Here is a 22,091-nt window from a genome sequence, read left to right on the forward strand (position 1 = left end):
GAAGGTCATCTTGCTATAAGTGGATATAAGTCTATATGTTCTCAAAAAAAAAACCTGCTTTAGTTGTCCCTTCCATGTCTGAGAGGGTATACCAGTTATGGTATGGCACAGGGTCAATACATGGATTCTTGGTTTGAGGGATCAATGGAGTGATCCTATTGAAACCAGTTTTGAAGGGGGTGATTCTGGATGTTGATGGGCTGTTTCGGTTTCCTCTGCCTGGAATATTAAACTCTTGGGATGCAGGCCCTTGGGATAAGGGATTGCGATTTCTTATCCTGAGGGCTTAAGTTCAGTTACAGATACTTAATCTACGAATGCATCTTTTGGACAGTGAATTGGAGGGGCTGGCGAGTGATATTAAGGTGTAGGCACCCTCTTTGAAACTGGTGGAGCAAATTTGAGTCCCTCAGTTAGGAGGACCTTGCTTCATAGTGCAGAGGAAACAAACATTCAACATCCACCCTCTGGATCTCCGAATGTAGATAGAGTCTCGGCCTATCTGGCTGGTGCACAGTGGGTCATTGTGTAACGAAGTAGTTGACGAGCAATAAAAAAAAACACTATTTCATTCTCTCTGATTTTTTCTTTATTTAAAAATTTCTTGTTCTATTGTGTTCATCTGCTGGCAATGCCGCTTGCCAGATAAGCGGGGAGCTGCAGGCCATAGCATGCAAGGCAAGAGTGCAGTGTAAACCACCCTTGCGGCAAGGAGAGTGTTGCTGCACTGTTGGGCTGGTGGAGACGCATCGGACTGGATTGTCTCAACCAGCTGGGAACAGTAAATGCTGGAAATGCACGTCAGCGTCTGTTGGATAGAAAAGTTAACAGCTGCCTAATGTTGCGGGAGAGGTGGAGCACAAACATTTGGTTGCAATTGTACATGGCTTTGATGCTGCAGCTGGAGGATTTAATGCAGCTTTAGTCTCTGTGCTAAGGAAGGAAGTTCTTGGAAATGCAGGAAGATTTGTCTGTTCCTGGAGCAAGGGGGTGTTCAGGAGCAAGTAGGAGGGCTTAACCTTAATTCACTGATTTAGAAAAGGGGAATGATCCCATTGAAACATAAAAAATTGAGAGGCATTGACAGGGGGGATGCTTGAGAGGATGGTTCCCAGAGAGTGCAGAAACAGGGTGCTTCTCAGGATAAGGGGGCTGAGCATCTAGGACTGAGATCAATGGGAAGTTCCCCAGTCAGGGTCTGTAAATCTTTGGCATTCTCTGTGGAAGCTCAGTCATTGAGTGACTAATTCAGTAGGGGACTTTGATGCTATTGGCATTCGAGGGATATGTAGATATGGCTCATAGGCAGAAGATCAGCACATTGAAGAGCACTGCAGGCACACGTCCACATGGCCTTCCTTTTGTTTCTACTTGTTTCCCATTCATTTGCAAGCAAAACCTGACATCGTGAACGCATAGTGTAAAGGAAGGTCATCTCTGTTCCACTGCATTTAACATAATTCATACTGAAACGAACCGAATCTTTCAGCAGAAAACTCCTCTCTTGTCTTAAAATAGCCTCCCAGTCCCAGCACTCTAGGGCAGGGTAACTCATTTATCACCATGTTTTGGCAACGGAGAACATTGATAAAACCATACAACAAAGTCACATTAAACCATCCTTTCTTATAAGGAAATTTAAAAAGTATACAAATTTTGAAAACCAGAAATTGGAGAGAGTTCAAGGCAGTAACACGGCCGCTGTGTTTGAGTGACCTACAGCACTTGCTCTTCTGTCTTATCAGATTGTTTGACCCTCAAATCAGATTAAGATACTGTAATTTCATTGCCAGGAAATCTTTTGTTCTCCATTTACTGTTTTAAGATTTTGAAAATGGACACTCTTGGAATTTAAATTAAATTCTATTCTTGAAAATTGCATTTGCAAGGGCTCATTCTTGGGGCTGTCAATTGTGTTTGATTCTACGAGATGGGCAGCAGATTCAATCTGATTTGTCTTTAGTTGTCTGACGGTGTACTCAACATGTTGGGGCCACTGGTCTCTGCAGTTTAGAGGTGGTATCGCTGACGTATAAAATTCTCATCTCTGCAGAGTTGGAGACTGTTTCCTCTAAATGGAATCTAAAAAAAACTAGGGGCCAGCCACTTGGAGTACAACAAAATACTTTTTACTCAGAAGGTTGACAGTCTTTGGAATTCTAACCCAAGGGGCTGTGGATGCTCAATCATTGCGTCTACTCATGGCTTAGACTGATGGATGTTCTGCAGGGGTATTGAGATGGATATGCTCAAGTGAAACTGGACAAGAAGCATGAACTTTGGAACGGTCCCTGGGACTTGTTCCTGTTTTATGTTCTAATGTTTTCTGCAGTCTGTGCGCAGAGTGAACTTTACACTTCAGAGGAAATGGAGAGGCCATCTGAAAGGGAACTTGATGGTGAGCATCATGCTTACCATCTGCTTGTTCAGCAGCAAGGAAGGCTGAGTAACACATAGTGCTGGAGGAACTCAGCGGGTCAGGCAGCATCTATGGAGGGAAATGGACAGTTGACATTTCGGGTCAAGACCCTTCATCAGGACTGGAAAGAAAGAGGGCAGATGGCCATATATCTCCTGGATAGCCAGGAAGGCTGAGCGCTGGCTTGAAGGCATATCGTCCTTGTCAACCTGCATCACAGCAGTGAATCTGCTGCACTGCCCAAAACTGTACCAACCTACATGGACCAGGGAGGTGTAAAGTCAGACCATGACCCCAGTCAATAAGATACGAGGGTGTGACTATGGGCTCAGCGTCCTTAGACTGGCATGAAAGGTTTGCATTAATACAATGCATTTCACATCCCTTTCAAGAGCTAAAGTGTTTTACTGTCACTTGAGATTTTGTCTGCAGTGTAGTCACTGTTGTAGGAAACGTGGCCACCAGTTTACAATTAGAAATAGCCATTGTAATCTTTTTCTCAGAAAAAACAGAAAATGCTGGAAGCACTCAGCAGGTCTTTGGCCTGAAATGTTAACTTTATTTCTCCTTCTGCGGAAAGGCTGTCTGATTTGCTGAGACTTTTCAGCATTTTCTGGTTTCAGATTTCCAGTCCCTGCTGTTTTTTTAAAATTTGTTTTTACATTGGCTGAGTGCCGTGTAGTCCAGGGCACCATTGAGAAATGGTGCCTTGGGATCTTTTATATCCACCTGAAAGAAGATTGGGGCCTTTGGTTTCTCATCTTGTGTGCAGGGCGGTCTCTCAGCGCTGCAGGAGGGCCGACCCTGATCTTTGTGCTCGAGTCTCTGCAGAGGGACTTAAACCCACAACCTTCTGGTTTGGAGCAGAGTGCTCCACTGAAATACAGCTAATGCCTCTTCATCTGGGTAGGAGGTTGGCACTCCTTCATCCTGGTTGGCACATCTGTAGATGATGGAGGAGCTAAGATTGGGACCCATTTTGGTCAAAATTCACTGCCTGGACAGCCGCAGGAAGCACAACCGCTTGGTGAAGATGGAGGGTGTCAGCTGGTGCCTGGACAACTGATGAGCTGGTATGTTGGAGAGGGTCCAGAGGATGTTTACAAGAATGATCCCAGGGATGAAAAGGTTAATGTATGAGGAGCGTTTGATGGCTCTGGGCCTGTACTCGCTGGAGTTTAGAAGGATTGGGGGGGGGGGGGGGGGGGGGGGGTGGATCTCATTTAAATCTACTGAATATTGGAAGGCCTGGATAGAGTGCACGTGGAGAGGATGTTTCCAGTAGTGGGAGAGTCTAGGACCAGAGGGCACAGCCTCAGAATAGGACGTCCCTTTAGAATTGAGATGAGAAGTTTCTTTAGCCAGAGGGTGGTGAATCTGTGGAATTCATTGCCACAGACGGCTGTGGAGGCCAAGTTACTGGGTGTATCTAAAGTGGAGGTTGATGGGTTCTTGATTAGTAAGGGTGTCAAAAGTTACAGGGAGAAGGCAGGAGAATGGGGTTGAGAGGGAAAAATAAATCAGCCATGATTGAATGGCAGAGCAGACTCGATGGGCCGAATGGCCTAATTCTGCTCCTATATCTTGTGTGCAGGAGAGGGAGGCAGAAAAGCCAGAGTGAGAAGGAAAGCAAAGGAACCTCTAAACCACCCACTACCCCCTCCATCCGTGGCCATGTACCAGTCAGTCAGGACTGGCTAACTGGGAAATCCTCAGGCAAAATTCCCACTTCGTGATTTCATGAGACACCAACAACACGTTGGAATTGTGCAGCTTTGAGACCCACTCCTGACTGCCAGAATCCTTTAAGTTCATCACAGAGAAGATCTAACACTCCACGTTATCCTAAATTAAAAGTGACCGCCACCTTCCCTGCCTCCCCCCCCCCTTCTAATTTTCTAGTCAACCAGTATCAGATAAACATAATGATTATCTGGACTGCTCCCTCTGGGTATGTACTTGGAGCGGTTTGACATAAAATCTCTAACTATAGTTAACTTTTCCAACAGGTACATCCTTAAACATTTAGCAAAGGAAATCAAATTAATACTTGCTCCTTTTGTTGTTCTATTTGTCCAGCAAATGTCCCATAACTTGGCAAAGGGGAACAAAATGACCAGTAAGGCCATATGAAATATTTTCTGGGCGTCTGACTCAATGGAGCACATGCTCCCATCTGGGCACACCTTTTGAAGGTGGTATAGTGCTTTACTTTATTCTTTTTAATCTTTCTGTAGAGATAAAACTGCTAAATATAACTTCAATGGAAATTTTCATATGGAGAAAGTATAGAAATTCAATTGCAGTGCAGAAATCACAATATCAAAGCCAGCATTTACAGATAAGAATTTTGGTACCGCAGTTCATATACACTTTGCTAGTAATGAAAGAGCTTATCTTTGGGCCTTTATTCATAACTGATATGAAGGACACTGGCCCATTCTAGTGAAGACCACCGGGCAGATGATTTATTAAATGTGTTAACCGTTTGCTGAATTTTGAGATTTCCTCTCCAACCCATAATTTTCCCCATACACAAATAAGATTATGGATGTTTCTGGTGAAGTCAGATCTCCCTCAGTCAGGTTTTCATGGTTAGTTATTGAAACAGCAATCAGAACATTTTTACTGGGGACTCTGCATAAACACCATTCACACTGGGATTTCTCTGTGAATCTTTCAATAGCAAACGTATGTAAAAACCAATGGATTCCCTGCCATCTTCATTGTATGGTGTTAGAAGACATTCTAAAGTTTGAGAGAGATATTGTTGGTGATAATGTGGTGAGAAAATGTTCAATTCCTGAAAAATAAGCCAATTGGGATGAATGGTTAACAGTGACGTGGTTTCTGATTGGTTTAAACTTTATTAGCTTTTCAATAGTGAAGCTGTTTGGTTTTGACGACATGTCAATCGATTATATTGTAACTCGTGGATCTCGTGAGGCAATAAGTTGGAAGTGTTTTGACGACAGGTTGATAATGTGCATTGTGAATTAACCCGTGTCTCTCTAAGGTCATAATGTTTACGGATTGGTCAGTAAATGGATTTTAATCTGTTATTGGCTGGAAAATGTTTGCAGAGTCCAGATCAGAAGCACAGAGGGGATCTACTTTAAGGATTGTCTTGCACATGAAACTATCTGTGATGTCCGAGGTTTGACATCAGATAGATAACGTGGAGAATTACAGAGATCGTTCACTGGATCCAAAGTTACTGTTTCAGACTAAAGGACCTCCCATGTCTCTACTTGTGGGAAATCAGTTGCACTACTCTGTAAGGATGCCAACATTGTTCTTCCAGCAAAGCTGTTCATGTGTGCACCTTTACGGCTTCAAAGCCTAGCTGGTGTTAAGTAAAACACCAAGTGAGTTCTTACACAGCTCAGTTAAATGGTGAAGAGATGGTGCATCTGGTGCATTCTGTTGCTGGAGTCTCTGTAAGCTCCACGTGATTGCTTTTATTGCTTTGCAGTTTTTCAAGTGTGTCCGTGATTTTCATTAGAATTCTATCTGCAGCACGATGTAGAGGTGTGCGCGTGTTTAGAGCTTTTGTAATGCTGTGTCTGATTTTTAAATCAACTGTTTGATATTTGTATTTTCAAAGATTTATTACAAAGAGTCGCCCGCTGATTTGTTTTAATAAATTGTGTTGGTGATTCAGCTCCCGATCTTTAACAGGAGGCTCTGCAGTAGCTGTCGGGTTTCTGTTTGCCTCGCGTGAGGCAGTTTTTCCCCTGGTTTTCTTTGACCCGGGGTTGGACTGAGATCAATGGAGTGTCTCATAACACAGACAAGGCTGTGGATGACGAATGCCCATTTGCTCCACTGCCGTTGGCGGAGCTTTGCTTTGTGCAAGAGTGCTGCTGAAGGAGTCCACAGAGCGAGGGACCCTGACGCTTCATTGTGCGGGATGTGGCATCTCTGAAACGAGGTGCGGTGTCAATGCCGTCAATCTTTGGGGGGGGGGGGGTGGGGGTGGGGGTGAACCCCTTCCCTCCCCCTCCCCGTAGAGGGTGGCCTCCCCGTGCTCCGTCACTTCTGCACGTCTTCGCCGTTGCTTTCCTCGTCGGTAAGCGGGATCTCGGTCTCGGCGGGCGGCCCCAGGAGGTCCGAGCACCTTGAGCCCACCTGCGCCACAGTTCTGGTGGGCTGTGCCGCGGGGCTGCCGCTGCCCGGCCGGCAGTGCTGGCCGGCCGGAGATGGGGAGCCGGGTGGCTGTCGCTGGGTGTGTTGCCGCCTGGCCTGAAGGAAGAGCGCCGGGTCGGGCATGGGATCCCATCCGGGGAGGTGCCTCTGTTGGGCCGAGTCCCTGCCCGCTGCTTTGGTGCCGCAGGTGACGTTGGTTGCTTTGCAATGAGGCCTGTGGCTCCTTCTCAGCGCCACCGAGGTGTAAACCGGAGAGGCAGGGATGGCCTTCTCGGACGGCTTGTCTGAGGATCTCTCCGCCTGCCTGGAGTTGCTCAGCTTCTGCTTCACGCTGTACAGCTGGTGGGAGAGATGGGCCGCCGCCTCCGACTGCCTCTGTAGCTCCACGTTCAGCACGGCCATCCTGTGGCTCCGCCTCTTCAGCTCCTCCAGGAACAGCCGCTCCCTCCTCCGCATGCTCTCCTCCAGCGCTGATATCAGGGCCTCCTTGCGGCGGAGCTCCCTCCTCAGCACTGCGTTCTGCAGCTCCTTCTCCCTGAGCCGGGCCTCGAGGGGGGCGCAGTCCTCCTGGGGCTCACACTCGTCTGCAAAAGAGAAGGAGAAGGTCAATACAGGGTCCGCAAAGCCTTGGGCAGCCTCCCAACCTGCGCAATGGCCGTAAGATAAAGGAGCAGAATTAGGCCATTCGGCCCATCCAGTCTGCTCCACCCTTCAACCATGGCTGATTTTTATTTTTTAACCCCATTCTCCTGCCCGTAACCCTTAACTGCCTTACCAATCAAGAACCTATCAATCTCTGCCTTAAATATACACCCAATGACTTGGCCTCCACAGCCCCCTGTGGCAACGAATTCCACAGATTCTCCACCCTCTGGCTGAAGAAATTCCTCCTCATCTCGGTTTTAAAGGGACATCCCTTTACTCTGAGGCTGTGCCCTTGGACCTAGACCCTCCTACTAATGGAAATGTCCCCTCCACGTCTACTCTATCAAGGCCTTTCAGTATTTAGTAGGTATGACCCATTTTCACTATCCACCTGGGTCCACTCTCAGGGAGCGATGGACTTGCACCCTAAGTTCTCTCTGTGCATAGAGTCACCCAGCATGGAAACAACCCCTCCGCCCAACTGGTCCACGCTGACCAAGAGGCCCATCCAAGCTAGTCCCATTTGGCCCATATCCTTCTAAACCTTTCCTACCCATGTATCTGTCAAATCTCTCTGTACATCAGTGCTCCTAAGATCCCTGCTCCTAAGATCCCTACCATTTACTCTATACGTTGTTCCAGAATTTGACCTCCCAAAGTGCATTACCTCATACCGGTCTGGATCAAGTTCCAGCTGTCACTGCTGTGCCCAACTTTCCTGCTGTATCCGAAGACCTTGTTCCCCAACTACAACTCCACCAATTTTAGCGTTGTCTGCAAACTTACTAATTAGACTACCTACATTCTCATCCATGTAATTTATATCTATTACAACTGATCTCTGCAGTAGTCATCTTTCCTTTAGCTTAAGGTGTATTTTAAGTTTTTAAATATTCTGCCCATCTAATGAGAGACCTGTGTTTCTGTAGATAATGAGTGTGAGAATACTTGTTCTTGGATCTAGTCGAAGTGGCTATATTAAGAAAGCTATATCCAGCATCCAAGTATACAAAGATTTTATCTATTGCAAAAAATAATAATACATGTTGGGTTCAAGAGATGAGAACAATGTTACTGTCAGGGGCATGGGAAGATGAGAAATACCAATCTTGGGCAGTGAACGCCTCTTTTCCCAACCGAAGTGAGCATCAACAACATCCCAGGTCAGAATAGATGCAGAATGAAGCTCCCTCTATAATCTATCAACATGTCCAAACCACTATCTCAGACGGATTTTTTTCACTATCTCAGACGGATTTTTTTTCAACATGTCCAAACCACTATCTCAGACAGATTTTTTCCCTCCCAATTCACCAGGTTATTTTTTTTCCCCATTTCTATTCTGTTCCTTTCTTTGGTTATTCTGTCACTGGGTGTGGTCTTTATGAGCAAGGCCAGCAGTTCTTGTCCGTCCATAATTACCCCTGACTGAGGAGGCAGCTAAACGTCAACCACATGTGCTGGACTGGATAAGGACAGCAGATTTCCCTCCCTAAAGGACATGGGTGAACCTGATGGGTTTTTACAGCAATCCAGTAATCCACAGTTGTCTTTACTAAGACTAATTTTTTTTCAGCTCGAGATCTATTTAATTCTTGAATAAAAATTCTCCTGCCCCTGGATTCATGCTTCAGAACTTTGGCTGCTAATCCAGGGACTCAACCACAATGCCACCATGTCTGTTTAGAAGAGATTGTTCACGTGGTCTATAAACTGGGTGGGGACTTTTCAGACGCATTGAATTAAATTTGATATGGTACGGTAGTATAGTGGTTAACTTACTGGATTCGTATCCAGGGATTGGGAGTTGTGTATTTGAAACCCACCGCAGGAGTGGTGGTGAGTGAGTTGGCTATGATAGACTCGTTAAAGGGGGGAGGGGGAAACTGGGAGAACTCAGTGGGTCGAGCAGCATTTGTGGAGGCAAAGGGATGACCAATACTTTGGGTTGAGACCCTGCATCCCCACCACCCCTCTCCCCAATCTCTCTACAATGTAGCACAAAGTGTGACCACTCCAGTGACATTCAGACCCAGACAAATGATGGAGAGTTGCAGGTGAGGCCATAAGTTTTGTTTAAATGCAGATGGATGGTTGGCTGAATCCAGCCCCATTACTCCCCATGGCTTGGTATTACACTACTTGGAAATTTGTAAAGCAGAAGATTTCTACTGTTCCGTTTCCTTACACTAATTATTACTGGGAGAAGAAACTGAATTTGTGTAATAAAGGATGAAAGGTGCATCAGTCTGAAGTGGCTGCTTTAATTCCACCCACTTACACTCTGGTCCTCTATGGTTTCTAACCAAATTGTTGTTTCAATAAATAGATTGTAACAAAACCTCCAATGAGCAAATGCTCGTGCATTACATTGGTCATAGTCTGAGAATTGATCATGTCAGAATGAAAGTCCAAGGTGGCATGGCGATTATTCTGTAGATTTTATAACCTTTAATTGTAAACCCAATTTAGGACCTGCACCCATTTGTTGGATGGTTAAAGTGTTGTTAAACAAGCAACTCAAACTTCATCTAACATGCAAAACAGAAGCTTTTCACAGTACCTTGTACATGTGACAATAATAAACCAATACCTGACTCCTTGCTGTTACTGGGTGTTTTAACTGATGGACAAATGATTCAGTTTTCACCTAAAATAAAAATAACTCAAGCCTTTGCTCTTATCTTATTTCCTTGTATCCTCAAGATTCTCAAATTCCAGGTCTTTCCCATGTTTATGTTTCAATCCATGAGAAAGACAACACCAAGGTTAACAAGGGAAAGAGCAAAAACCAGATAAAATGAGGAGTGATTAGATGATGTCAAGTTTGATGTTTGAAAACCTTTGACCTGTGAGGAGGAGAGGCTCACGGAGTGAGGATCTCTACAACCTGAAAAACATCTCATTCCTCTCTCATGCTGGCTGAGGGCAAGTTAGTAAAGCAAATGCAGGTCACTTAACCTGCACTTTATTAATGTATCCTACAGATAATGACTGACTGACACTTACCCATTCTGTTAGGAAAGGTCAGATACTTTTGACCATTTACTCTCCCCAAGTTGAAGACATTCATCATTCTGCTGCTCCAATATAATGGAGAATGAGCTACATTAATGGTCAAAGGTTTATTGTCAGATTATAGCTGGGAAATAATGACTGGGTCATTTTACTTTAAAAATTTACCTTTTTTTTTTACTGGCTCTCTGAATGAAATAATATCTGGATTGCCATGGACGAAGCAGTCTGGAAGAACTGCTCTGCCAATCCCTGAAGTATGAAAGTGATCCCCTAACAATGGGAGGCAGCATGCAGATAAGATAACAGCAACTCAGCACTTTCGTCTTAAGGTCAGAGAGACTCTTCTTGTGACAGTGCAGTGCTGGAGTGCTGAGGGATGGCTAGCTAAGAGTTGCTGGAAATAAATAACAACTCTTTAGAAAATAAGTTGCCACAACAACTTGGCTTCATGAAGCATTGCTGCTGTGCTTGCAACATGTTCAATGAAATGGGGTCGGTGACCTGCTAAGACCATGGCAACCAGTTTCTGATTCTTACATATAACCATTGAAAGCCTCAATTCTGAAACCTCTTGTGGCTATTGATAAAGGTCTGCAACTGGTTCAGTGCACCTCAAGCTCAGTCCATCCACTGGGCTGTGACACTGGTGTCAGTTACTCCAATCCTATTTCCTTGTACTCTTGCATGACCGCCTTAAGACCCTCGAACTGACGTTGGTGGGCATTCCAGGAACAATCATGATTTATTAATGCTCTGCTGGGATCTTCCTAATATGAGGCTGATTCTCTCTTCTTACCTTTGCATTCAGGCCAAATGAGGGCCAATTTGGCCTCTTTAATGTCTCGTAAAAATCGTATCTCCTCCAATAGTTTAGTACTCCCTCAGAACTGCACTATAATGTGATGCTGCATTCCATGTTCAAATGTGGCTCAAAATCAGGGGCTGGTTAAAGTTCTAAGACTTAGTCAAGTCTAGGTAATCAAAAGATCATCTAACTGAAGCATTAACCTTTTTTCTCCACGGATGTTGCCTGATGTATCGAGTATTTCTTCCATTTGTTTTACCTTCTGATCTAACTCTTAATCGATCCACAGCTACAGGGATCTTCATCCACCCCTTTCATAGAATCATAGAACAGTACAGCACAATACAAGACCTTTGGCTCACAATGTTGTGCCAACCTTTAAACCTCACTTAAGACTATCTAACCCCTTCCTCCCACATATCCCTCTATTTTAAATTCCTCCATATGTTTATCTAGTAATCTCTTAAATTTGACCAATGTACCTGCCTCCACCACCACCCCAGGCAGCACATTCCATGCCCCAACCACTCTATGGGTAAAAAACCTCCCTCTGATATCTCCCTTGAACTTCCCACCCATTACTTTAAAGCCATGCCCTCTTGTATTGAGCATTGGTGCCCTGGGAAAGAGGTGCTGGCTGTCCACTCTATCTATTCCTCTTAATATTTTGTATACCTCTATCATGTCTCCTCTCATCCTCCTTCTCTCCAAAGAGTAAAGCCCTAGCTCCCTTAGTCTCTCCTCATAATGCATACTCTCTAAACCAGGCAGCATCCTGGTAAATCTCCTCTGCACCCTCTCCAACGCTTCCACATCCTTCCTATAATGGGGCGACCAGAACTGCACACAGTACTCCAAGTGTGGTCTAACCAGAGTTTTGTAGAGCTGCATCATTACCTCACGGCTCTTTAAACTCGATCCCACGACTTATGAATGCTAGGGCAGAGGGCAGCGGTCTCTGCTGAAATCCCCATCGAAGGTTAACCCTTTAGCTTTTTCTCCAACAGAGAAAACTGCCCATTGGCTGCCCTGCCTGACATTGGTGACTTGAAGGAAGGGGACATATTATGTTCAATTTGTTTTTCTTGTGAATGCTGCTTATCTGATGCTGTGTGCCTGTGATGCTGCTGCAAGTAAGTTTTTCATTGCACCTGTGCACACACGCACTTGTGCACGTGACGATAAACCTTGATATATTCAGCCACTGTTCCTCAGCAGGGCCGTCAGCTCTGACCCGACCCAGTGACTGACAGTATGTGTTGATGAGGTGCGGTGAGCAAGGAGGGAGGAGTTGTTGTGGAACAAAACAGATCCCTCAACCCAATAGACCTATTGGGTTGAGGGATCTGTTTCTCTGCCACAACTGCTGAAGGTTCTGTCCACACTTGTATCTAATTCTGAAACTGCAACACAGACCAGGCTGCAGGTGTGTACAACTTAACTTTATAAGGGTTGCGATTTATGACTGAATTATAGACTATTAAGTATGTTGGGCAAGCAAATTGAATACACACCAAAAATCACTGCATGTTAAGCAGTTGAAACCTCACAGAGAAAAGATGAAATTAAGTCCATGGCGAAGAACAATCTCCTGGGAAATATTCTAAAATGCTGCACCAATTGGTATGGCAAGCAAGTGATTACTCAGCAAAGACCACAACTTTTCAACAACTCTGTGTGATTCAGCTACTTACAAAAATACACTAAATCAACAGTGAATCTTTTGTGAGCAGATCATATATCAAAAGTTAAATAGGTCAGTGTGTGACAGCTGTTCTGCTTCTCTTCAAGGTGAAGGGAGTTGCTGCCTGAGGTGATGAACACACAGGTCAGGTGTCACAGGGTCACACACAGCGATAGCTTCTTCTGCTGTCAGAGCAACAGGTCTCTGCTGAAACCTTGGGTATTTGCTCCCAGTTGTACTAGTATTATTTTCTCTAATCCATTTTGAAGATGTGGTAGTAGAACCACTGCCAATCCTGACCTGGGTTCAATCCTGCTATCAGTGTGGAGATTGCATGCTCTCCCTGTAACCACGTGGGTTTCCTCCTGGTGCTCTGGTTTCTCCCCACGCCCCAAAGATATCTGGGTTGGTAGATTAATTGGCCACTGTAAATTGCCCCTAGAGTGTTGATCAGTGGTAGAATCTGTGGGGAATCAATGGGAATGTGGAGAGAATAACCTGATGGAAGTTTATAAGATTATGAGAGGCACAGATAGAGTAGACAGCTGGTATGTGTGTCCTGGGGTCAAAATGTCTAATGTTAGAGGACACGCATTTAAAGTGAGAGGGAGTAAGTTCAAAGGAGATGTGCGGGGAAAGGTTTTTTTTATACAGAGAGTGGTGGGTGCAGAATGCCCTGCCAGGAGTCGTAGTGGAGGCAAATACGATGGAGGTGTTTAAGAGGCTCTGGGATGAGCACATGAATGTGCAGAGAATGGAGGGGTATGGACATTGTGTAGGCAGAAGGGATTAGTTCGGTTAGGCATTTAATTACTAATTTAATTAAGGGCCTGTTCCTGTGCTGCATTGTTCTATGTTCTAATAAAAAATGGAACTAATGTAGGATTGGTGTAAAATGGGCCGTTGTTGGTTGGTATGAATTCGATGGGCCGAAGGGCCCAGCTTCCATGCTGTATCTTTCTATGTCTTCATGTTGGAGACCCATTCCCACTAGGAACAGGGTGATGCTGGTCCAGGTACATTTTGCAAGGACTTTCATGTTCATCAGACAAGGGGATCCATCAGTCTGAGCTGCATTCGAAACCATGTGGTCAGACCCATTAAAACACTTGGCCGACAGTCCCTGCTGAAAATTCAAGTGTCCCACATGGCCACACTAAATTATATTTGCATCAGACTAGATTGTTTCAGTTTTGGAGTGTGATTTGAACTCATAACCTCTGACTCTGTGGCTAGAGTGTTACCAGTGAAGTAAATTGCCTCTTGATGCTAACAGCCAGGGAGGAAAGGAGTGGAAAGATTTCTTCTGGTTGCTGCTTGTGTTGAAATCTTTAACATTAACCTATTTATGCACAAAGGCTTTTAGTTTTTTGATACAACTACAAATATTCTGCCTCTTCAATAGAAGTTTTAAAAGGGACCCAAGGGGCAGCTTCTTCACACAGAGGGTGGTGTGTATATGGAACGAGCTGCCAGAGAAAGTAGTTGAGGCAGGTACAATAATGACATTTAAAAGGCACTTGGATAAATCTATGGATAGGAAAGGTTTAGAGGGATGTGGGCCAAACGCAGACAAATAGAACGAGCTGAAGTGGGAATCTTTGCCAGTATGGACGTTGAACCGAAGGGCCTGTTTTCATGCTGTACTCCTCTACGGTTCTATAAATGATGCCTCTTGTTCCTTAAGCACACTGCTCACATGGTTTACCATCTCCCTTTGTTTAAATGAACATCCTCACAACATCCACTACAAGTTTGTCCCAGGCCATTGAACACACCAACATCCTCCCACCCCACCCCACCCCACCCCCTACCTGTCTTCTACAAGACTCAAGACTGCAGCCTCCTACCTGTCCCAGCTGACTTATTTTGCCTTTTTGTTTTCAAGCTTACAGGAATCTTTTGCCTTTATCCTTTCTCTCCAAGTTTCTCAGTTTTATTTTAGGAGGAATCTTCTAACCATCAGCATGTGGCTAGATAGGGGGATTATTAATTTGCATCACATGCAACCCTGCTCAACCTGTTGGTTTAACGTATCTATAAATGAGTTTCATGCACATTCAGTAAACAATTGTAATAAAGTAGTTCATGTAATTGGCTGTTTTAAATCCTTGTGTCATGGTGATTTTCTAACATTTCCTGGTGACTTTTCCAGTCATGAGTTTGGAATAGTAATCCTGTGTAGCAAAACAAGTGAAAGGTTTGTAGCAGGTTGAATTATTTGTGGGGACACTATGCTCAGTCATCTGGGATATACAAGGCCCTGATGGGTGTGGCACATGGAACAGGTACAGTTTGTTTACATGGTTGGTTCCATTTTCAGGGTTGAATAACGTTCCATTATTGGGGACAGTAAGTTTTTGTAGGAGGTATTGAGGAGAATTGTAAGTTATAAGCAAACTAGATTGAAGAACTCCACCACTTGATGGACACATTGGTTTGAGTGAATGGCATTTTGGTACTGGGGAAGGGGTTTGGGTGGTGGGCAGGGTTGTGCTTCAAGACCAGTGAGGTAAACATGACATCCAGACACTAGGTCTGCGTCACAATCCAACACTGGAACAGTCAAGATTACCTCAGACTGGTCTTTCTTTCAACTTTGTCATCTTTTGCTTATCGGTAATGAATTAAGCTTGATTTCCCACGAGTGCTCACAGAAATAAATAACTATGATTAAAAAGCTTCTGCTACACATAAATCTTTTGCAGTGCAGTGTTGCATAGCTCTTAGATTGCATTATGTGCTGGTGTAAAAGGAATTTTGGTGAAGGCAGCAATATTTATCCAGTTCATTTTGATGACTGTTACAAATCCTGTGAAATCCTAGTAGCAGAGAGAAGCCTCTCACATATTCATTGATTGGAATGTGAATGTCGAAGTCTTAACATTAGAATCTTTTGTTTTAATGATCGACACAACAGTAGATCCTTACTGGAATTAATGCAGAAGAATGTTCCTTATAACCAGGACTTTCTGTGCTCCGCCACTTGCTGTAGGTTGGTTGGTGGCAATAAGACTCTGGGATAGAAAGTGGTGGAGGTCAGGCTGATGCTGTGCAGTGCTGATGGAGTCTTCTGAATGAGTTAAACTGAGGCCCACGGGGTCCCAGGTGGAAATAAAAGATCCCATCAGCCTGGGGGTACTTCCAAACGTCATTTACCCCTCAAGTAAAACGGGTTTCACACCGCCGATCCTGGGACCCTGAAATATTTGGCCATACACAAATTTTAAATAAGCATTGCTTTCCTGCATGCAGTCTCTTGTGTCTCTGCTTTCCTTTATGGTTCTGGATGGTCACTAATGCAGGACTCTTCCTTTAAAGCCCACACTATCAGGTGATGTGTAGCATGAAGCCATTTGTTAATTATTGTGAAAGTAATGAGGTCCACTGGTGAGATTAGTCAATGACAGTGTTGTCCAAGAGGGGTCTCTCCAGCCTTGATGCATGCTGTGTTATCTAATTTCTCTGCAGACATTGATTTTCCAGGTTGTAATTGGTTCAGCACTATTGGCTTTGGGGGTGGGGGGGGGGAGGTGGTGGGGAGCAGTAAGTCACTGTTCCTTGTTAACATTTCCCTCAGGACAGCCACCTAACTTGTGCTGAGGTGTGCTTCCACACACAATAGTTTTCATGAGCTCCAATGAAACTGGTTACACTCTCCACAGCGACCTGTTACAGGATCCCAAAGTGCTTTACAGCCAGTGCTTTACGTGCTTCTGAAGAGTAGGTAAAACAGCAGCCAGTTTGCACACAGCAAAATCCCACAGACAGGAATGTGATGGTGGTCAGCTAATATGTTTCAGTGATGTTGACAGGGGGTTAAATATTGCCCTGGGCACTGGGGTTAATTACCCTTCCTGTTCAGAATAGTGCTGTGGGGTTTTTTACGTCCACTTGACGGAGCCTTGATTCAATGTCCCATCCAACAGACTGCACCTCTGACAGTCTGACGCTCTCCCAGCACTCAGAGTGATTGTCTGAATTTTAAGGAGTGGGACTTGGATCCAGAACCTACAACGCAGGGGCGAGAGTGCTTCCAACTCAATCCTTGGGATACTGCCATCTCCTCTGTCTGATTGGAATTCTCTTGACACAATGAAATTTGGGCCTCTTTAAAGCCTGGTTGTATTCTTCATTTTACAGAATTCCAGTTGCTCATAACCTACCAATCCGCACTTCTTTAGGATGTGGGAAGAAACCAGAGGATGTAGGGGAAACTTATTTGGTTACAGGGAGAAAGTATAAACTCCACACAGACAGCACTGAGGTCAGGGTTGAATCTGGATCGCTGGAGTCAAGAGTTATATTGCTGTTATGAGGCAGCAGCACTAACTGCTGGGCCAATACGACATCCTGTTAGAATTTTACAGGTTGTTATGATTCTTCTATACTGCAGTGAATATAGACCTAACCAACCCGATCTTTCTTATGTCAGCCTTGCCATCCCAGGAATCAGTCTAGTAGCTATTGATCGCACTCCCTCTATGGTAAGAACGTCCTCAGATAAAGTGACCAAAGTTACGCAACATCTCTAAAATGGGGTCTTCCCAAAGCCTTGTACAGCCCCAGCAAGACATCCTTGCTCCTGCACTCATGTCCTTTTGCAACGAGAGCCAGCAAACGCACCGTTTACCTTCCCAACCGCTTTGCTGCAACCTGAACACTTGTTTTCAGTGACTGGTGTACAAGGACACCCAGGTCTTGATGCACCATCACTTTTCCCAACCTTTCACCATTCAGCTGGGTTGGGGTGGGCCACCTGTCAACTGCAAATACTCTGCAATAGGAGGATCTCTGCAACCAATCTGCATCGCTGCCGGGGTGTAATAAAGCAGCTCCTATAGTGAGGAAGTCATTAGCAGTATGTGTTGTAACTGAGGTCATGGGTAAGGCCATTGGCTTTTAGTTTTCAACTGAACACCGTTTAAGTCTCCTTTAAAATCCCTTTTGATAAAAATTACAGAATGTAATTTAGCTTAAACCACTAGTGATGATTAAAGGGAACAAAGCTCATTATTACCATGTAAAAAGAAATTTCCATCATGAGGATGAAAGACAGAATAATGGGATGTGATTCCCAAGACACGAGTAGAAATTCCAGAACCTTACTTGGTAAATTTGATGCATTCAATCACTGTTATAATCAGAATGCCTCTTATCACTGTTCACCTAGTAATTTCAACTATATCTCATAAACGGCTTCCATTATTAAGGAGTTAACAAGAAACACAACAGACCCTGTGGAGTGGCTTAAAATTTATGAAAAGAGGAAAATGAAACAGTTGGGGGGGTGGGGGGGAGAGGGGAAAGAGTGTTAATTTTCTCAATTGGATTCCATAGTCACCTTGTCTAATTTCCAAACAATGTGCTGGTGCTATCGACCCCCTCTCACGATATGCAAACTTTAGTTAATTGGTTATTTTCTGCAGACTTGGGGTCATTAACCATCTGTGTAAAAGAAAGGGACCTAATACAAGCCATTTTCTTTTACCAGAAATGCATTACTGAATTCTTATCAGTAGCTGTCTGCAGTGTTCATTCTTTGAATAAGATCAATGTTAAAAGACTGATGGCAGCTCAGGAACTGGTCGCTAAAGCAGCAGTAAACTGTGTCCTTAAATTCTAGATGCTGCACTGCTAAACCCTGGTTACGTTCACCTACTTTTAAATCGCTATTGTCCAAACAAGTCTGGAGGTGGGATAATGAGGCAGCAATCCGATATATCCAAGTGTGGCAGTCTCGGTAAAGGAATATTCGGTGATGTCAATTAGACAAAAGTAGAAGGAGGGAACTGTTTTGACAGTGTAAGGGGAGGAGAGACTGCTCCCAGTGAGTGGAAGTGTAGGTGAGCTGGGGACAGAGACTTGAGTGAACAGGTCAGAGGGAAAATGAGGGAACATTTCTTTACAGCTGCTGGTGATTTGAGTTACGCTGCTTCGAAGCACAGTGGAACTGTGACATAAAGAGGAAAAAATTTAGAGTCAACGGTAAAGAAGAAGTGAGTTCTGCCAAAGAGCTGGCACGGACACAATGGACCAAATGGCAGTCATGTCTGCTCTGCCATAGGTTAAAAGTTAAGGAGAGGAGGTTTAGAGGGGGTCTGAGGAGAAAATTTTTTTCATGTGGATAGACAGAATCTGGAACGCACTTCCTGAGGGGGTGGTGGGAATCTCACAACGTTTAAGTATCTGGAGGCGTACTTGAATTACCAAGTGCTGGAAAATAGGATTAGGACAGATGGGTATGTGATGGTTGGCCAGAAGGCCTGTTTCTATGCTGTACGACCATTCTGTAATCAGCAACAAAGTAAATTCATCCATCAGAGGAAGTAACTGGGCCACAGTTGGTATTAAAATTAACGGCTGCAACATTTCTGTGTGTTCTACAATCAAGAGAACTGTAAAAATTGGAGGACAGAAGACCACCTTGTTATCATGAGGTGTAAAGTGCCTCATGTCCCTTAAAGTTTGTTATAACCAACATTTTTAACGAACAACAACACGGGGTATTCAATATTGTAAAATGTGCCAAGGTGTTTCCCAGAAGTATCGAACAAACCCTGGCAACAAGCCACATTGGGCATAGGGTCGGATTAAGGAGAGTCTTTAAGGAATGAACTGGGAAGTTCAGGGAGAAAATTCCATAGCTTAGGAGCACGTCCACCAATAGTGGAGGCATTGAATCCAGAACAAAGAGGGAATATTTTCCATGGTTACAGACATAGGGAACATCATTAATAAGAACTGTTTCAGTACTGTGGGGAAAAGATGGAAGCCTGACGGAATGGGTTCTGGGAAATCTGGCCATTAATTTGGTAGATAAAGACTTTGGAGAGAACAGGGAATAAAACTGTGGTTTGCAAGGACAGAGGGGTCTTGTTCTGTCTTGGAAGAGAGGGGGCCAATACTTGAGGAAAAGATCAGCTAATATGGGAAGCAGGAAGAAGGTACGGATGCTCAGATTTTAAAAAAGTAGCATTTAGTGAGTGGAGGTGGAATCTGTGGAGAGAATGAGCTTGGACAACTTGTCTGTCAATGGTGGAATAGTTGGAGAGGCCATGATGGGGTAAAGAAAACACAGAAGGAAGCGTTTTCAGGAGGAGTAAAACTTTAGAGGAGGTTTGGGGCAGAGAGTTGGGGGAAGCAGAGGAAAGACCCAATCTTAGACCATCTCGGTCTTTAAGATGGGTCTACAGTTCGGGGCCTCCTTCAAAGGTTTGTTTTTGAATGCTGAGGGAAGATCGATGTTGCTCAGCTTCACTGGGGGTTGTGACAGGTGACTGGGGAGGTGGGCAATAGCTTCACATGGTGAAGAAAACCTCAGTAAGCAAGATTACACTGAACCTGAACCCAGGAGTGCAGATCTACTCCTGCAATAAACCTGGCCCACCTTCAGTCCAGCTCGCATCACCACAAGGTGATGTTCAGCAGTGGAATGTGCTCCGTATGGGAGGCAGACGTGCTTCAGTGTAGTTGCTCACACGTCAATGCTGTGTTAGAGAGAGAAAGAGAGAGAGAGAGAGTGGGGTGAGAAAGAGAGAGGGGTGAGAGAGTGTGTGGCGGGTGAGAGAGACAGGCAGGGAGGGGTAGGAGTGAGAGCAATAATGAGTGAGAGAGAAAAAAAGAGAGGGAACAGAGGGAGGGGAGAGGGGAGTGGACGAGACAGCCAAATCTGTACCTCTTGATATTGAAAGGTTCTGACACCTGTACAGCAGCTTACGTGGGTATCAATTATCTCCCCAGCCCAACAATTCATCTGTTGCTTCTAACTCTGTGCTGCAAATAGATACTTAACATAACCACCGCAGGTTACCAGGGTGAGTGTCTCTTACCTGACTGGTCATTTTTTGACGACCTTGATGTCAGTTCATAGGTCAGCTCTGTAAAAAATAGGTAAGAGCAGAAATCAGAAGGTTTAATTCTCAGAGCCCTTGACTGTGCTTTTGGGAATGCTATGTCCTTGCATTAGTCAGGCCTATGGGGGTCTCCAGACCCATGGTAAATGGGGATTCTTGAATGCCCTCCATGACTGGACAACCTACTGAGTTCAAGTGCAATTAGGAATTTTTCTGCCCACATCAAACCAGTCCTCCTGACGACCAGACAGAGTGATCGAACAACATGTGGCCACATGCATGAAGCTCAGGGAGAGCTAGGAGGGAAGGGGTGGGGAACAACAATATATAACTGCGATGCTTCATAGAGGGGAGAAAACTACAACTAACGTCAGCCCACCAGAGGTCACACTGCTGCAACTTTCAATGTTCAATGCTGCCCTGAGCTTCTGTTGCTCTGATAAGGGCTGACTGTGCGTGATCCCAGGACATTCTTATGCAGGAAGAGCTGGGGACAGGCAACATGTCTTCTAACACAGGTGTCATCTTTGTCTGGGAATCGCTGGAAACACCTGCACTGTGCGGTGATGGGACAGGGGTCTGGAGCTGTGCTTAACCGCTGACTTGGTGCCCAGTCTGAGGCAGGCACTGCCCCAGTAACGGGAAAACAACTTCTTTATCTCTTCCTACCATTTTTGTGTCCTCTAACTCTATTGAACAGGTGGAAACGTGCATGGAATCCCAGATATTCCCAACAGTGCAGAACGTCTGCAGAGGAATACAATAGGGAGGTTGCTGGCTGTCTTAAAGGGGCAGTGGCATGCTCTCAACCATATGTATGTGGAATGGGCATTTTAGACCCTCTTCCCATCGTCCTCCCCCACTAATCCAACACACAGACTCTCTCAGAATAAAACAGTAGTGATAATAAGAATGGTACAAGTTTCAGAAGGCATTGTACCATATTTTACTAAAGTCTTACAACTTTTTTCCTCATTATAAAATTCCTGTGTCCACATAACCTTGAGCAGGGCTGGGGATAATGTCCATGGAAACTTTCCCCCACCTCCCAAGGCAAAGTTATCACATTGTAATCATACCCTCCTATCAGTGGAGGCACTGCAACAGTGTCCCACATCACAGTTAGGGTGCTATTAATATGAAGGGCAGTTACTATGGTAATCCTTAATAACTTTTGAACATTGAATAAGAGTTTAAAAAGGCAATGAATTATATCTGCACATTCTGATCCAGGCATCTCACATCCTCTAATTCCAGTTTAACAGAAGACTCTGCTTTCTCATGACACCTGATGAGCGATGCCACAGGAAATTAAAGAATAGTTTCAGAATAGTTTCAGAATCAATAACATTGATCATTTTTATGATGTGTAATAATCATTAATCATGTTCCTGCGAATGAAACCTTCTTTATGTGTTATCTTGATGCATTACAAATAATATCATTTTGCTTCGAGAGGAGGAGATAACTATGGCACTTTCAATCCAGTATCTGTATTAACTAACATATAAAGAA

At 44.5% G+C, this 22,091-nt stretch overlaps 1 protein-coding gene across 1 annotated transcript in view; it reads right to left on the minus strand.

Moving 5' to 3' along the window:
* Positions 1–5,229: 5,229 nt before the first annotated feature.
* LOC127581365 (coiled-coil domain-containing protein 92-like) overlaps positions 5,230–22,091 on the minus strand; it is a 51,066-nt gene continuing 34,204 nt past the window's right edge. The window contains exons 3-4 of the mRNA XM_052035737.1: positions 20,553–20,600; positions 5,230–7,152 (exon numbers count right to left, since the gene is read on the minus strand). Coding sequence (XP_051891697.1) covers positions 6,455–7,152; positions 20,553–20,600 — 746 coding nt within the window. The 3' untranslated portion in view covers positions 5,230–6,454. The remainder of the gene's footprint in view (positions 7,153–20,552; positions 20,601–22,091) is intronic.

Source organism: Pristis pectinata, chromosome 21, assembly GCF_009764475.1.
Source record: "Pristis pectinata isolate sPriPec2 chromosome 21, sPriPec2.1.pri, whole genome shotgun sequence".
NCBI lineage: Eukaryota > Metazoa > Chordata > Chondrichthyes > Rhinopristiformes > Pristidae > Pristis > Pristis pectinata.